Source organism: Molossus molossus, unplaced genomic scaffold, assembly GCF_014108415.1.
Source record: "Molossus molossus isolate mMolMol1 unplaced genomic scaffold, mMolMol1.p scaffold_m16_p_19, whole genome shotgun sequence".
In the NCBI taxonomy this organism is placed as follows: Eukaryota; Metazoa; Chordata; class Mammalia; order Chiroptera; family Molossidae; genus Molossus; species Molossus molossus.
In genome coordinates, this window is record NW_023425354.1 from 6,840,510 (window position 1) to 6,857,741 (window position 17,232).

The 17,232-nt window shown below is 55.5% G+C and overlaps 1 protein-coding gene across 3 annotated transcripts in view; it reads left to right on the top strand.

Moving 5' to 3' along the window:
• The window catches only part of SLC39A11 (solute carrier family 39 member 11), a 306,424-nt gene that overhangs the window by 209,337 nt on the left and 79,855 nt on the right, over window positions 1-17,232 (top strand). For all 3 annotated transcript variants that reach the window (XM_036269192.1, XM_036269193.1, XM_036269190.1), the window contains exon 6: window positions 1,308-1,487. In XM_036269192.1, the coding sequence (XP_036125085.1) occupies window positions 1,308-1,487 (180 nt within the window). The remainder of the gene's footprint in view (window positions 1-1,307; window positions 1,488-17,232) is intronic.

The window sequence follows — 17,232 nt, forward strand, 5'->3', positions numbered from 1 at the left end:
TCTGGGTGTTGTTTGCCGACGGTGGCCCGTCTCTGGGGCTCTCTGGGCGTTGTTCACCGACGGTGTCCCGTCTCTGGGGCTCTCTGGGAGTTGTTTGCCAACGGTGTCCAGTCTCTGGGGCTCTCTGGGCGTTGTTTGCCGACGGTGTCCCGTCTCTGGGGCTCTCTGGGAGTTGTTTGCCGGCGGTGTCCCGTCTCTGGGGCTCTCTGGGCGTTGTTTGCCGACGGTGTCCCATCTCTGGGGCTCTCTTATTTGCAGGAGACTGAGAGTCTGGTCTTTCCGTGAGGCACCCGGGAGGGTGGGCCAACAAGGAGTAAGATTGGGGAGAAAGGAATCCCCGAAGGTGCCCCTTTTTCTCCAGCTTCATGATTTTCCATCTCTGCTTGTCCACGGTGTCTGCTTCCTTCTGTCTGTCTGCCCAGCCGCTTCCTTGTTCCATTCCTGTGTGGTGGGTCATGGCTGCCCTTGCCCGGTGTGACCTTTTGGATTCAGAGTCCTAGGCCCTTCCCCCTTCCAGTCTGCTCTCCCTGGGGAGAGGATCTGGTTGGCTGGGTCCGGCATTTGAATCAGTGCCCCCCGAGTCAGTGTGACCAGGAGTCACAGGGGTTGGGGTTCTGGGTGTGGGATGGAAGGGCTCTGCCACCTGCCACCATTTATTTACACCCACAGCATTTGGGACAGTCTAGGGGGTTTTTAAAAAATTATTATTTTTTTCTTTATTGATTTTAGAGAGACAGGAAGGGAGAGGGAGAGGGAGAGAGAGATAGAAACGTCAATGAGAGAAAACATCGATTGGCCGCCTCCTGCACACCCCCCACTGGGCATGTGTCCTGACCAGGAATCGAACCCGCGACCTCTTGATGCAGGGGTTGACGCTCGACCCCTGAGCCACAGTGGCCGGGCCAGTCTGAGTGTTTTCACGCAGCCTCTCCTCGAATCCTCCCCAAATCCTCCCCGAATGCAGTAGGGACTGTGATCCCTCTTCGTGAGTCAGGAAACTGAGGCACCAAGAGGCTAAAGGGCGTGTGAGCCGCTCCGGCCCCGGCATCCGGGCTTCTGCTCCCGGCTCAGGGGTGCCCCCACAACAGGCCTTGCCCACGGGCCCGCCTTCCACCCCCTTCGCCCTTGGTGCCTGCCCATCGGGCGGGACGTCTGTTCCGTGACTGTCTGCTGAGTGAGGGGTGCAGAAGGGGAGCGCAGGAGTCCACGTCCATGGGGGTCAGGAGCAGCTCCTGTCCGGGTGCTGAGCCGCCTGCGCTGCGCCCGTGTTCAAAGCCCGCTCTTCCCGCCCCTCTCTTTCTGCTCAGACAAGAGTGAGAACGGCGAGGCCTACCAGAGGAAGAAGGCGGGGGCCACCGACCACCCCGAGGGCCCCGCTGTCCCCGCGCCTCCTCGAGGGAACCTGACGCCCCCCAGCCCTCCCAGCGGCAGCAGCTGGAGGAGAATCGCGCTGCTCATCTTGGCCATCACCATCCACAACGTCCCAGGTGAGGTCCGGGGGCTGCGGGAAGGGCCCGGCGCTGCCCCCTGGCTGCCTGGCCGCAAAGGGGAACCGGGCGTCGTGACGCGGACCCTTTTTGAGGGGCGTGGGGGGGAAGTGCCAGTCTTTCTTGACTTTATTTTGGGGATTCCTTCTTCTAGACGGATCGTGGTATAACACGTCCCGTTCTAGTCACGTCTAAGAATTGCACTCCTGTTTCCCCCAGTGAGTTCCTTCCTTCACGTGTTTGATGCGAGTCCTCCGGGGCCTGACTTCATGGCCGCCGCCTGGTTGCCGCGGACGAGCCTTCTACGAACGCGGGGTGTCTGCTCCGCGCTGTGCTCTGTGAAAATCTGAATTCGGGGTAGTTTACGCTGGCGTGTGTCTCACCTGCTTTCTTTATGCAGGACACCTTTCTGAAATGTCCTTCCCGATCCTTTCCGTTGTAGTGTTTTGGAGGAATTCGTTTTGTGTCTTTGGATTTATTTTAATTGGGGACAATATATATATGTGTGTTCTATTTCAAGAAATAATATGTTTTGCTTAATATGACCAGAAAACACAGAAAAGAATAAAGGTGTTGCCCTGGCTGGTTTGGCTCAGCGGTTAGAGCGTCAGCCTGCGGTCCAGAGAGACCCGGGTTCGGTTCCCACTAAGGTCATGTACCTGGGTTGCAGTTTGTCCCCGGCCCTGGTTGGGTCGTGCAGGTGGCAGCCACTCGATGTGTCCCGTTCATATCGATGTTTCTCTCTCTCTCTTCCTCTCTTTTCCTTCCCCTCTATCTGAACAAAGAATAAAGGTGCTATATAATAAAATGAATTGGGGAAACTTGAGGAACACCTTGGGTTACTTCTTGGATTTGCAGCTCTATTACTTACTCACTGGTATGTCCTGGCAGGTTCCTTGGGGTTCACTTGGTTTTCTCATCTGTGAAACGGGGACACTGCTGCTCCTGAGAGAACTGGGATGTTCTTTACAAAATAAACTGCACACATTTTGATCATTAAATAAGATGCTCTCTGTTTGTAGAGAGGTGGTAAGTAGGGTGCTGTATATGCAGATGCTGTATATGCAGATGCTGTACACGTGTGTATATGTAAGTATATGTGGGCGTGTGTTTGGTACAGCAGGCGGGCCACGAGCATTTGAGAAATGGTGGCGGTTGTTAGCTTTGGGGATGCCCCTGTCCTCCTCGCCAGGCGTGACCTGCTCAGTCTTGAGCTCTTAAGCACTCTGATCGGATTTTGGTTGTTTTGGAACTAGACCTGGAGAATGACCCCGCTCAGGGCGTGGCCAGGCGATCTGTCGGCCGAGCCCTTGCCAGGTTCATGATGCCAAGCGCCAGGAGCCCGGAGTCGAGTGGGCAGAGCTGGCTGGGGGCCCGCGTGGCTCTTCGCGGCTGTCAGGACCGTCGCCCCGTCGTCACCCGGCTCCATTCAGCGGACGCGAAGGCCGCGGCTGAGCCGAGTCTAGGCCTCTGGGACTCACTCGATGTTCCTTTGTGTGTGCGAGGAAGACTGTTGGGTTCGTCTCTAAGGAATGAGAGGGGCACGTGTCATACTGCGGCGTGTGCGTGGACTCTGCCGTGGCCGCTCGCCCTCCGTCTTCCTGTAGCGGGAAGCACTGTCCTCCCTCACGCCCGAGCTTGGGGATGCTGCCCTGTGATCGTGTTGGTGGTTTGCCCGGTTTTTCTGCAGCCTGTGCTCCTCATTTCCCTCCTGGCTTTTCCTCTCTGGGGGACACGTACACTTTTGGTTGGTGTTCTGGAGCTTTCTATTTGAGTATGCCTTGAGGTGGAATATGGGGGCCACCGACGCACAAAGTGGACCACAGTGGATTTGCCCTGGTGGGGGGTGCTGGTCACACTCACCTCTTGTATATATTTAGACAGAGTAGGAGGGGAAGAGGGTAGGGGGAGAGAGGAACATCGATGTGAGAGAGACACATCAACTGGTTGCCTCCTGCACAACCGTGACTGGGGCTGGAGATCGAACCTGCAACCCAGGCACGTGCCTTTGACCCAGAATCGAACCTGTGACCTTTGGTCTGCGGGCCGATGCTCTGACCGCTGAGCCAGACCGGCCAGGGCTCACCTCCAATATCCTAAAGCGTTCTCTGGAAGACCAAGGGCGCGCAGAGGGCAACTTGGACGCCTCCACAGTCTCTTCCAGACCAGAGTGACTGTACGGGCTCGAGCGGGGATGCTGTCTCCCTGCAGAGCGGAAACATGTTCTGAGATCCAGATCTCACAGAGGGGCTTTGAGGACCCAGGAACAAGCTTCCCTCTGACAGACCCCGTCTCACGTCACAGCTGCACTGCCCCCCTCTGTTTGCATGGGCTCCGCGGATTGTTCCCTGAATTCAGGCTGGATGTAGGGGGGCGAGGCGGGAGCAGCCTCTGCGGAATCCAGGCGCCGTGGCTAGACCAGGGCGGTGGTGCCGGACGTGTGTGTGGGGGGGCTCCCCTCTGGGGTCTGCCGAAGGTGGAGCCAGTGGGATGTGCTGGTGGGATGGATGTGGGTGGGGAAGAAAGAGGGCCCAGAAGGACCCCAAGGTTTCAGGGCGCAGCCGCGAAGGTGGAGTTGCCATCAGCCGAGAAGGGCAAGTCAGCAGCCGGAGCCAGTGCAAGGGGACCGTCAGGAATTCCGTGGTGGACCCTGAGGTGTGGTGGCGGTCAGATGTGCGGGTGGAGCTGGGGACTGGAGGGATACGTTTGAGAATTGCCGACATACAGGTGCTATTTAAGCCTGTGGCACTGAATACAGTCACCGAGGCTCTGAACAGACATGTCCCCGAAGACCACGGGGCCTCATTCCTGGAGGCTCATGCGTCTCACTCGTCAGGGAGAGGCTCCCTGGCAGCCCCCCGTCCTGGGACGAGAACTGTTTCGAGGCTCGTCTGTCACCGTCTCACCTTTGAAAAGGTCTCTTCTTTAACATTATCCTTTAGAGCTGATTAAACATTGAAAAAGAGGACTTTGACATTCTCTGAGACGCTGGGTTGTAAGATAGACTTTTCACAGCGACTAAATGGGTAACTGATTTTTCTTTTTTTTTAAGTTTGTCTTTGCTGGTTCAGTTTTATATGTCCTGGGGATGATATTTTGTTGAAATTTTTTTTTTTAATGTGGAAGTAAAAAGGGCAGCTTGTTAGCAAGCGTCCTGTGTCCTGGAGGTTTCTGGGGTCAGAGGACACACGCGTAAGCATGTGCTCACCCGGGGCACTTGGGTTAGTATTTAATTCACATGTGCAGGGACAAATGCGCTCTGTCTTCCGTGGCTCAGAGTTGTCCTTAAGCATCTGATCAGATTATCAGTGTTGCACACACAGCAGTTTGCAGGCAGTTTTGGGGTGTTCAGGGACCTCGTGAAGACTCTTGTCCACAGCTCGAGAGCAGGAAAGAACCCCGCTTTAGAGAAACAGGTGTGCAGGTGTGCAGACGGTTCACCTGTTTCGGGGAGAAATGGTCACGACCGATGGAGGCCAGCAGCCACGCTCCTTGGGCACCTTGGTCTGGAGCTGGGGTGCTCGAGTCCTTTGGAAAATGTTATCCCGAGGAAGTGGCATGTGGGGACGACAGTGACCCCAGACTGAACACACTGTCTCTCAAAGTGCTTTTCATGCAATAGCACACAGACTCGAGGGCTCTGAGCCTTCCCGCGATTCCTGGGCCCGAGGAAAACGAGCTCCCTTTCTGTATCTGAGTGGAATTAAAAATCAAGTAGCAATCGAGTTCCTACTAATCTCTTTTCATGAGTAGCTTATGGTCTCAACAGGGCACTATCTAATGCTTTGTACATGAGAAAGTTAAGTTTAGAGCTTAAAGGGATTCGAGAGGTAAGCTCATTCAAGCACTGCTCCTTTTGAACACGCAGGGGAGGACGTGTTGAGTGATCACGTGATTCCTTCCAGCCCCGGCTCTGGGCGACGCTGTGAAAAATAATACTGGTGATACACTATGAATCTTGTGTGTTCAATTTATATATTTAATCTCGTGTGTGATTATTTTAGAGAGGGAGGAAGGGAGAGAAAGATAGAAACATCAGCGTGAGAGAGACACATCCATCGGCTGCCTCCTGCACGCCCCCTACTGGGGATCGAGCCCACAACCCGGGCTTGTGCCCTGACTGGGAATCGAACGGGGACCTCTCAGTCCATGGGATGCGGTTCAATCCACTGAGCCACACCAGCTGGGCAATTCAACAGTGTTAATCGCTGATCCCTCCGGGACCCCTGGCTGTGTCCTGTGCCCCCCTCTGACATGGTATGGCCGTTCTTCTCCGGACGGCTATGGCTTAGACACGTTTGTTTCCCCCGAGAGAGGGGGGCTTCGGGCCATCTCCTCTTGGACCCCAGGTTACCATGCATCTTGAAGAGCAATAGACGCCCGAGGGCCTGCCATGTCCCCTAACCTCCACTCCGGGAGAGGAAGGCCACTCGAGAGCCAGGGGTCTCAGCTCCCTCTGCCTCGGCCACCAGGTGGGCTGGGGGCCGGTGGTTCACCTCGGCGCGTCTCCACGACACGGCGGGCTGTCCTTTGCATTCGTGGTCACTGACAGAGGTCCACAGGAGACGAGACTCGGCGAGTCCCTGCTTCTTCCTTTTCTCTTATTGGAGTCAAGAGTCCAGCTCACTTTGCTGGTTGTTCCCGTGACACAGAAAGAACTCGTCGTCACCGCTTGTGTCCCCAGAACAGCGTGACAGTTGCTTGTAATTATTTGACTCGTCTTCGTGTATGGCTCCGAATAGACCACATTTCCTTCTTTAAGTGAAAGGCTGAGGTTTTAATGAGAAGTGATACTGTTTCAGGGAATGAAGCCCCACGGATCCACACACTCAGGTTACTGCTGGGTTATTCCTGGGATTATGGCTTTACGGGATTATGGCTGCTTTTCATTTTCTTTATGCTTTGTTAGATTTACAACTCTGTCTGTAATGAATATTTACGATTCTTGGGATCAGATAAAAATAGTTTTTGGAAGGGAGACCTCACCACCTCAAACCCCGGCCCCCAGCACACACCAGAGTGTCTGTGGAGGTGTTTCTCTATGCCTGAGATCCTCTCATCGGGCTTGTTTTAATCACAGGTAGAAAACAGAATGAAGGATTTGTATTGTATTAACTGTCTGCGGTAATACATTATCACAAATTCAGTGGCTTAAAACAACCCACACTCGCTCTCTCTCAGTGCTGCAGGCCAGAAGTCGGAGATCCTGTTCCCTGGGCTGAAGGCAGGTGTCGGCAGCCCCGCTCCCGCCGGGCTCCGGGGAGGGTCGGTTTCTGGCCTCTCCCACCTTCCGGAGGCCGCCAGCATTCCCGGCCTCATGGCCTCCCGTCTGCGCCGTGGTCCCTGCTCTCTCTCCAGTGCCTGACCCCCTCTGCCTCCTTGTGTAAAGATGCCTGTGGTTGCAGGTCAGCCCACCGAGCTAGCCCAGGTCCTAACCCCACCCCGGACGATCCCAGACAGTCTCCTCTGCAGCCTCCTTTGGCACGAAAAGCAGCCTTCAGCGGTCTGGGGTAGTTGGTGTGAGCCTGGCATCCTCCGGACGCCGGCCTGGCCCCATCTGGGGCGAGGGCAGCACCTGGCCCCGCAGGAGGGAGCCATGGCCAGAAAGAAGAACTTACGGACTTTCATTTTCCTGGGACAGAGACCGAACAGAACGTTTTAATCCACGTGGACCTTCGCAGGGAAGAGCACGGAGGCACCAGCCTCTGCTCCCCGTCGCGTTGCTCCCAGGCCCTGGAGGAGTTTTCTCCGCAGCCAGAGACCCAGCGAGTCGGTCGTCTGAGCACCATCCAAGGCACAGAGCTTTGGTGGGAATAACATACATGGACAGTACTGGGGGGGCACCGCTTCCTGGGGCCTTTGGAAGTTCCAGACGCGAAGAGCTCCAAGTGTCTGATTTAGATGTGTGTATCCTTGTTTAGAAACCGCCACCCAGAGGGGTAGATGAGACCAAGCCCAAGGTCACACAAGCAGGTGCGGGTAGAGCGGATTCACTCTCTGTCCCTACCCTGACCCCAGTCTACCTCTGGCTTTGGCGAGCTTGCTCCCTTCCCTCCGGGAATTGCAGAGGTTTTTCAGAGATGGTTACGGAAAAGGTCAGGGCATGCTTCTCACTGTTTGAAGCTGGCCACACTAAATGCTCGCGTCCGTCCGCGGCCCCGCTCTGCACCGCGCTGGCGTGTGGCCGTGATGGTCACTGTGGAGCCAAAGGGCTCAGTGCAGCCAGGAGATCTGGGCGGTGTGAGGGGAGGACCTGGACCGGAGCCTCATCCACGCACAGGACCTGCCACTGTGGGCGCTCAGCAGATACGTGCAGAAAGGAGCACCCCGGCAGCCCCCACACCCCCCCCCACTGCGCCACCAAGTAAGGATGGTCCAGAACCCAAGACTGACAACACTTGAACCACCTCAAGGAAGGACAAGCCCAGATTTCAAGTCAGAAGGGCTAGAGCTTGGATCCTGGAGCCCCCACATATTTGACTAGCTGGGGGGCCTTGGGTGCGACTGTGGGCGTCTGTCTCCCTGCTGAAAAGCGGAGCCGTGTCTGTCCCGGTCGATGTGAGATGAGAGGACAGGAATGGAGGCCAGTGGGGACCCTGTCTGTCACCTGCTGTGAAGTGCAGAGCAGGTGCCTGGAGCACAGTGGGACCTGAGACATGTTCACTCCCTCCCCCCCCCTCGGTCTTCACTTTGCTCTGATCCTCCAGGACCATTCGGTTCTGGTCTTGGTCTTGAATTTTCACCTCCGATGGGTTTTTGAAGATACTTCTCATTTCCTCCAGGAGTGGAAACACTGTAGCATTATCCTTTAATTATCTGCGTCTGGGTGGGAAGCCCGGCGTTATAATTAGCTCGGGATCCTGTCTGGGATGACATTCCCCTCAGCGTGCTCCCCGGGTTTTGCGCCACGGCAGAAGCTGGTGGCACTCGCCCGAGTCACACTGTCGGGCTTGAGCGTGAGAACGGGCGTGGGTGTCACCACTCTGGGATCCCTGCCTGGTCACAGGAAAGGTGACGGGGCAGCTTTGAGATGATCATCGAGTCCAGCCGCAGGCTCGGCACGGGGCTGCGTGTCCTCCTCTCTGGCCTTCAGATCGCGCGAGCTGCATCCTGAGGTTGCACCGGGGTAGGGCTCAAGTCCAGACTCATCCCCGTGTCTGCCAGGTCTGTCATCCTCCTCCTGAGACGTAAATCGGAGATGACCTTAAAGCAGGGAATTTAAAGACATTTCTGTGTCAGGACTCAGACGTTCCCGGGAACTTCCGGTTTCTTCCCAGCGACGGCCAGGCAGACACTGGCTAAACATGGCACTGCGCAGCCTTTCTCACCCGCCCCGTCTGGTGCAGCAGCTGCTCGCCAGGCGGACAAGCACCAGCTTAGGTCTGACAGGGGGTGGCGGGTTGGGTCCTGCAGCCAGAGTCCTACCGTTGACTCACCTGGTTAACTCAGAGGCGGAATGAGAGCCTCGGGTGCTGGCGAGCTAGCCAGTGCTACCACCTGGGCAGCCCAGAGACAGCCCAGTCGTCGGCGCAGGGAGTTCTATTGGATGGGGAAAATACGTCACCAGCAAACTACGTTGAGTATCAACGTTTTCACATGATTACTTTTTAAAGATAAATTAAGGATGGTACTGAGCGATCCCCAGGTACCATCCACCTGTTCCCTCTGGTCTTAGCTGCTTTCTTAGTGCTTGAGTTGGGGATCCCACGGGGTGGGGCAGTGTGTGCAGGGGATCAGTCGCTCCGCAGGCTCGTCGTCATGTCTGATGTTGGTGGGGGGGAGGCGGGGGGGGGGGGGAGAACCGCAGCAAGCATGGGCCCTCACCCTCTCCTCTGGGTGCTGTGCTATCTGCAGAAGACATGCACCATCCCCAGAGAAGGCGACAGAGCTGGTCTGTCGGCTCAGCCCCTCTGCAAACAGCTTCTGACAACTCGGGTTTTGAAGGAAGGCCGTCCGCTGTCGTAGGAACATCCCTGAGCATTGACTGTGGAGTGTATGCCAGGGACCTTGCCAGTTCATCCCCCAGGGCTCCTGAGGGGCACTGCACCGCCCGGCCCAGCTGGCTCCCTCGTGGAAACACGCCCTTCCTTGCCCGCGGCCGCCAGACGCTCAGCCCTGCTGCTGCTGAGCTGAGAACGAGACGCGTGCTTCTGCCGTCTCGCCGCCTGTTGCTCACCACGCCCTGGTCCACGGCACAGGAGGGAGGCTGCTAATTAACTGGCACAGGGCTGGTGTTCCTTCGCTGCCGGCTTTACTCACTTTGTTTCCTGGGCACCGATCATGTTTCTGATCTGGATACCTGGCCTGAACGTTGCTTTTCTCTGGTTGTGAGGGGACTGGAGACCAGGGGAGAGGTGACAGAGTGTGCTCCCCCTGTCAGCCGGGACTTTCTGGAGACTGACCGCGCGGCAGCTGGGTCACCCCATCCACGGACATACAATGCTCACTCTCTGTGGAATGTTCAACTTTCTAGTAGCCGTGTTAAAAAGAAATAAAAAGCAAGTGAAATTAATTAAAAAAATTTTTTTTTAATCCTCACCCAAGGATTTTTTTTGCATTTATCTTCAGAGAGAGCAGGAGGGAGAGAGGGAGGAAGAGAAAGAGAGAAACATCGATGTGAGAGAAACACATTGAGTGGCTGCCACCCACATGACCCCAACCAGGGCCGGGGACAAACTGCAACCGAGGTACATGCCCTTAGCGGGAACCGAACCTGGGACTCTCTGGTCCACTGGCCGACTCTCTAACTGCCGAGCCAAACCGGCTGGGGCTGAAATTAATTTTTTAAATATATTTTATTTAACTGAAAAGAGCCACAATAATATTTCTTCAACATAGAATTTAATATAAAATACTGAGATATTTCACCTTTTTTTTTTCTCCTTGAAATCCAGTGTGTACGTTACGTTTCTGGCTCATCCAAATTTGGATGCCAAGTTTTCGGGTGAACTGTAGTCCTACGGAAACAAAGCTGTGTGTACGGGAACAAATATCTCCTCTTTCTTCAGTTTTCAAGTTTAAACTTAAATGAACAAAGACGAAGTAGAAGTGTTCATTTCTCAGTGGTGCTGGCCAGATTCCGAGTGCTTTGGAGCCTCACACAGCTAGTTGGATGGCACAGGTCTAGTTGTTCTGAGAGATACAAAAAAAAAGAATTAAAGATACTCTTTGCCTTCAAAGAGCTCCAGTCCAACAGAAGAAAGTTTATGCACCCACGTATTATAAAGCTGTGCAGCCCGGCCAGTGTGGCTCAGTGGTTGAGTGTCGACCCCTGCACCCAGAAGTCGCCGGTTCAATTCCCAGTCAGGGCACATGCCCAGGTTGTGAACCCGATCCCCAGTGGGGGGCGTGCAGGAGGCGTCCAGTCCATGTTCTCTCTCATCGATGTTTCTATTTCTCTCTCCCTTTCCCTTCCTCTCTCTCTCATCAATAAAGAAAAATAAATAAATAAATAAGATAAAGCTGTGCAGAATGAATCAATCTTCACAGGAAATCAAAACAGCAAGCACAAAGCCACAGAGCAAGGGAGTCGACTCTTTTGGCCTGGTGCACTTTAAAAATAACATCTACTGCCCTGGCTGGTTTGGCTCAGCGGTTGGAGCGTTGGCCTGCGGTCTGGAGAGACCCGGGTTCAGTTCCCGCTAAGGGCATGTACCTCGGTTGCAGTTTGTCCCCGGCCCTGGTCGGTTGTGCGGGTGGCAGCCACTCAATGTGTCCCTTCACATCGATGTTTCTCTCTCTCTCTCTGTTCCTCTCTCTCCCTCCCACTCTACCTGAACAAAAAATGGAAAAATGTCCTCGGGTGAGGATAAAAAAAATAATAATAATAACATCTACTACTTTAAGAGTTGCGATCGAACCCAGGCCTTCCTTGGTTGCCAGTGTTTCCATCCATGGTGGAGGGGTGTGGAGGGGGCGGCAGGGGTTCCCTGTCCAGGAGCAAGCAGAAGGGTCAAGGCGCAGGCTGGATCCCAGGCTGTTCTCTCTCTTCCCGCTAGTTAGTGAGGTCACTTGGTCATCTGCAGCCACACCACCGCCCACCCCCGTGTGTTGGGGGGCTGATCAGCTTGTGTCAGGCGTTGCCTGTCGTTTCTGCCGGAATTTGATCACTGCTGCTGTGTCCAGATGGGCAGCTCCACCCCAGGCCAAGGCTGCAAGGAGAAATGCAGTGGTCCCTCCTGACCCTCGGTGTTGCTTTCCACGGCCTCACTTCCTGAGGTTTCCGGTCCCTGTGGCCAACCGCGGTCTGAAAACGCCGGATGGGAAATTCATCCGTTTTAAACTGAGCGCCATTCTGAGTGGTGTGATGACATATTGAGCCCTCCCGCTGTATCCCGCCTGGGACATGACTCATCCTTGGTCCAGCGTCCGCACGCTGTGGTCACCCCCCTGCCCGTTGTCACTTGGTGGCCGCCTGCGTAACCAGACCAACTGTCGTAGTATCGCGGTGCTGGTGTTCGGATCTCCCTTGTTTTACCCAATAATGGCCCCAAAGCCATACGCGTAACTTTTCTTATATTGTTATAATCGTTCTATTTTATTATTGTAGTTAATCTTATATGGCACCTAATTTATAAATTAAGCTTTATCTTGGGTATGTGTAAGAATAAACATAGTGTATATAAGGTTTGGAAGTCTGCAGTTTCAAACATCCACTCGGGGTCTTATGTATCCCCCAAGAATAAGGGGGGCCACTGTACCTTCAGACACTTTTCTCCTGAAGAAGCCACCCCGGACTGTCCTTACTGCACACGGGGCCATCTGCTGCCGACTCACGAATCAAACACATTATTGTCACCGAGCAGAAGTTCCGGAATCCGCCGTGCTCCGTGCCGGCTTCGCGATGACCTTCGGCGAACGCTCGACGTGCCTTTGCCTCACGGAGAGAGAACTGGAGCTTTCCAGACCTTCGGTTCACGAAGACGCCTGGCACCTTTGCCAGCATCTCACCTGCTGCTGAGTCTGTCCCCGGGGGCGGTGGCCTCCATGGTCCGGCTGCTGTGGCAGGGAGCTGGGTTACTCCGTCGATACCGTTTGAGACACGTACTTTATAACCGGCCCAGCTCCTTCGTATCCGTATCTGCTGATTTTAGGGCACATTGATTGTGGGTTTCATAAACCCCTGTTTGTTCTATTTTGTGTCCATTCCCTTGATGGCTGTTAGGGTGTGGAGTTGAAAATAATTACAATGTTACTTGTGTTCTGCAAATCACAACGAAGGGAGGATGACTCCTGAAGTCAAAGTTCCCCTTTCTGCGATGGAATGCAGAGAGCGAGATGACCAGATGACCAGATGACCGCTAAGGGTCCGGCCAGCGCCCTCCCGCGCTCCGTTACATTGTCTCCCTCTGCAGCCCTGTGATTGGCAGTGGGGCCGCCCACACAGCACACCCGTGTCATGACCCCAGCAACTTGCGTTGCTTTTGCCTCCCATCCTGTGGACACGTTTGCCTCCCATCCTGTGGACACGTTTGCCTCCCATCCTGTGGACACGTTTGTCTCCCATCCTGTGGACACGGGGGCTCGTTCAGAGGCGGACTCGGTGGGGGTTTGGGAGAGGAAGGAAGAGACAGGTTGCTGTCTGCAGGATACATAATAAGGGGGTGGACCCCAGCTTCCTCCAACTCTTAGGTTTCTAGGCCATTTCAAGCCCCCCCTGGTCCTTCAGTGGTTCAGCCCACGGGGAAGGGACAACCCCTTGGCCTGGGTTTCAGGGGCAGGACACATCCTCACGCAGGGTCTGGGCTTCATCTGTTGTGATTCTGCCTGTTTTTGCAGAGGGTGGGAGCATTGGGGTATACATTTAGTCCCATTTTCGTTTGCCTTGGGTCTTTTTATTTAAAAACTCATCTTTTTCTTTTTTCTTTTGGTACGTGCCCCTAGCGGGAACCGAACCCAGGACTCTCTGGTCTGCAGGCTGACGCTCCAACAGCTGAGCCAAGCCGGCCAGGGCGAAAACTCATCTTTATTGTTGACTATTACAGATTCCCCCACCCCCTTTTTCCCCATTGACACTCCTCCCCAATCCCGCCCCCCTGCTGCCTTCCCCACACTACAGTTGGTGTCCATTGGTTATGCATATGTGCATAGAAGTTCTTTGGTTTATCTCAGCCCACCCCCCCTCCCCCCTTCCCTCTGAGGTTCATCAGTCTAACCAACTTGTACTTCTTAATTCCTTCATCTTTTTTGCCCATCTCCCCAGGCCCCGCCCATCTGGCAAGCAACAAAAAGTTCTCTGTATCTGGGAGTCTGTTTCGGCTCTGCTTGCTCATTTTGTTTGTAGACTCAATTGTTGATAGATATGTAGTAATTGCCATTTTATTGTTCATATTTTTATTTTTATTCTCCTTCAGTATTTCATATAATACTGGTTTGGTGGTGATGAACTCCTTTAGCTTTTTCTTGTCAGGGAATCTCTTGATATGTCCATTGATTCTAAAGGATAGCTTTGCAGGCCAGAGTAATCTTGGTTGTAGGTCGTTGCTTTTCATCACCTTGAATATCTCTTGCCACGCCCTTCTGGCCTGCAGAGTATCTTTCCAGAAATCAGCCGACAGTCTTAGGAAGCTCCTAGCCTTGGGTCTTGTGCCAAAGCTTGCCAGGCCCCAGTGGCCTGCCAGGACTAGGGCGGGGCAACTCCGCCTGCCCCCACCCCCCGCCCCCCGCCTCCGCCCACTTCTGACCTTCCAGACCCGGCAGGTGGCCCTCAGCCGCTGCTCTTTGCAGCAGCCCGTCCCGAGGCTCAGGTGCCGCCCTCGGCCTGTGACTGTTGGCCTCTCAGCTCCAGCAAACCAGCTACTGGAAAGGACACTCAAACGGGGCTTGGAAAGGACCTGACTCCCTTGCTCCTCATATTCTCCCCCAGGGAGGAAGGAGCAAGGGGACGAGTCTCAGCAGGTCTGCCTGATTGATAGGCTGCAGAGAAGGTGTAACTGGAAAATCACCCGCCGCTCAGGAAGACAGTGGAATTTGGAAATTGCCTTTGAATTATAGCAGTTTAGATGAGCCCCAATCCCACGGGCCAGTAAGAGTTCGGCATCAGGATCTACAGTTTTTGTCTTAGTTGGGAAACAACCGACTGTGTGATTGTACGCATGGCCTTGGAAGAGGTACCCTCTCGGCCTCCACCTCCTCGCCCCCAGGTGACAGGAGGGTAAAGAGCTTGAGCCTGTGGACAGTGAAAGGACCGGACGAACCGCAGTCGTCCCGATGACGGACGCAGCAGTGAAACGCGCTGTCCCTTCCAGATACCTGTATGTTTGTTCCTCCTCTGTGTGTTCTCGGAAACCCTTCCCGGTGCACAGACGTTAGGGAAGAGGTGGGGTTGTGCCCATGGGGAAGACAGTCTCAAACCCCGTTTTCTTGTGCAGGCCAAGCCTTCCGAAACGCCACCACGGCACTGGGGGCGCCCGCTCTCCTGCTCTCTGAGTCTCACGCTTCTGCACAGCAGGGCCGGTTGTTCTCCCACCAGCGAGTCACAGTGGCGTCTTAGCTGTCCTCTCTGCGCCTGGTCTCCAGGGTCAGCTTCCCTTCCGCCCCGGAGCCATGTCGGGCCTTTCTGTTGGGAGTGGGGGGTGTGGGGGAAGCCGGCTGATGAACTGAGTCACGGCCCCCTCCAGAGGGCGGGGGAATAAGCCGAGGGGGGAGAGCGGACAGGTGGAGATCCCGGCACAGGGACTGGGGCCGGTGGGGTGCAGGGGTTTGGTGAGGACACTGAGGCCGTGCCGGTCCTGGGGCTCTGCCCTGAGAGGGACCAGCTGCCCTGCCCTGACTTGTCTGGGCCGCGAGGACTCTGGCTAACCCTGGGTCTCACCTCCCGGTAATTCTGAAGAATGCCCTGTTGCTTGGAGACAGGAGATGGTGCTTGGAGTGAAGATAAGGTTGCCAAGGAAACCAGGCCACAAATTCCCTTGTTTTTCTTCGGGTTGCTGGACAGAAGAGTAAAGGATTTTCGCTCTGACAACTGGAGGGAGAAAATTCTCTTCCTTCCTGTGCGTGTTTTCAACAAAGTGAAGTGTTGTCCACAGCCGGGTTAGCGCCCGAGGTGACAGAAACGGTATTGAGTTTTGCGTTGTTTTTTGTTTTTTGTTTTTTACACGTCAGGAGCACTTTCTGATGCAGATGGGATTCAGCAGCTGTTGAATCCCGTTTACCATCAGATGTGCGGACCCTGGGCCTCCCCCCTTCCTGTGTATAGCTGAGCTGCATTGAATTCTGAGTTTCCATGGATGGCCCCCATTTTCTCCTTCCGCGGTGCAGTGATTTCTTTGTGGGGATTCACTGTGGCGGTGTTTTCCATTCCTGTCTTTGATTATTGGTCCATCTCAGGTGGCGGTGATCGGTAAACCTAGACGTCGTCCTCTTAACGCAGGTGTGTGTGATTCAGAAAAGTAAATCTTTTCCTGGTCACTCGCCCTTGAGGGAGTCACTGTGGGAGCCAGGAAAGGTCACATGGTCTCCCTGCTGTTGTGAGTGGACCGAAGTGTTGGGGGCCACTTCCAGGAGAGGTACCCCGAGTGGCCCTGCCCCCCAGCACCTAGAGGGTTCTTCATTTATCAGCAGTAGCAATTTCAGCTGCTGATGCTAGAAGCCTGCTAGGAGCTTGGAGAGTCGTGTGTGTGTCTGTATGTCTGTCCGTCCCCTCACTCTCTGTGGCCACACTCCTTGTCCTAAGCAGACAGTTGGAATTAGGAAGAAGGTCGACGGGCGCCCCTCCTCGCCTCTCCCTCCCCCTGCCCTTGTCTCCTCGCGAGGACCAGCATGCGTCCTGAGTCCCTCTGACCCGTCCCCCATGCCACCCCTGCCCTTGCACAGACTCCGTGCTCCAGCAGGTGACCCCCAGTTCTGGCCCTTGACCGAGTCCTTGGAGCATGTCAGACCCCACTGCTCCATGGGGGGCTTGCAGGGTGGCTCAGCCGAGTGAGGGGGTGTCAAAAGGCAGCTACTGAAGGGCGATGCTGTGGCACTGATGGCGTGAGGAAAGGCACCAGGAGAGAGGCGGGGTGGTGTGGGGGGAGCTGGGCAGGAAGGGCAGACTGGGGTAGTTAGTGCAAGGAGCACAGGATTTTGATGACTGGAAAAGGGGGGAGAGAGGAGGGGCCTGGGTCTTTCTGGAGCCCAACACCTGACTTGTTGTTGGCCGAAATACCCTCAGTGGCAACGCTTGTGTTGACCTCGGATGTGGTGCTGGGCCGTGTTTCTTCAGCTTCCCCGTGGCCCCGCCTCCCGTCTGACACCCCGCTCTGCTGTTCACGCACTGCAGCCCTAGCCGAGGATGCTCAAGGGAACCCCGTCTGTCTGAGGCAGCCGCACCCCCACTCTGCCCTCCCTCTCCTCTGCCTTCCCATGTCTGGTCCGCCCTTCTCTCCTGGCCAGTTTCCACTCGCCCTCAGTCCCCAGCTCACCTGTCACCGTCTGCGGAATCTCACCTGACCCCACTCGCGCCCACTGTCCAGTGCACATGGTGACGCCTCCCGCTGGCCCCACACGGTGGACCCCCGCAGCGTGTCCCACCCTGTCCCCCAGTGACTGCCTGCGACAGCCCGGGCTCCTCGAGGGCCGGGTCGTGCTGACCCGGCCCCCCAGCACCACGCCTGGATCTGGGCTGGAGCGAGTGAGGGGTGGGGGGGCCCTGTGGGGGTTCCTGAGCTCAGGGTACAGCCGGGGGAGGGCGGCGTAGGGAGCACGATGGCGGAGCTGGGAGGCCCTGGAGACCCAGCTCGCTCTGTGTGCCGGGAGGCTGGGC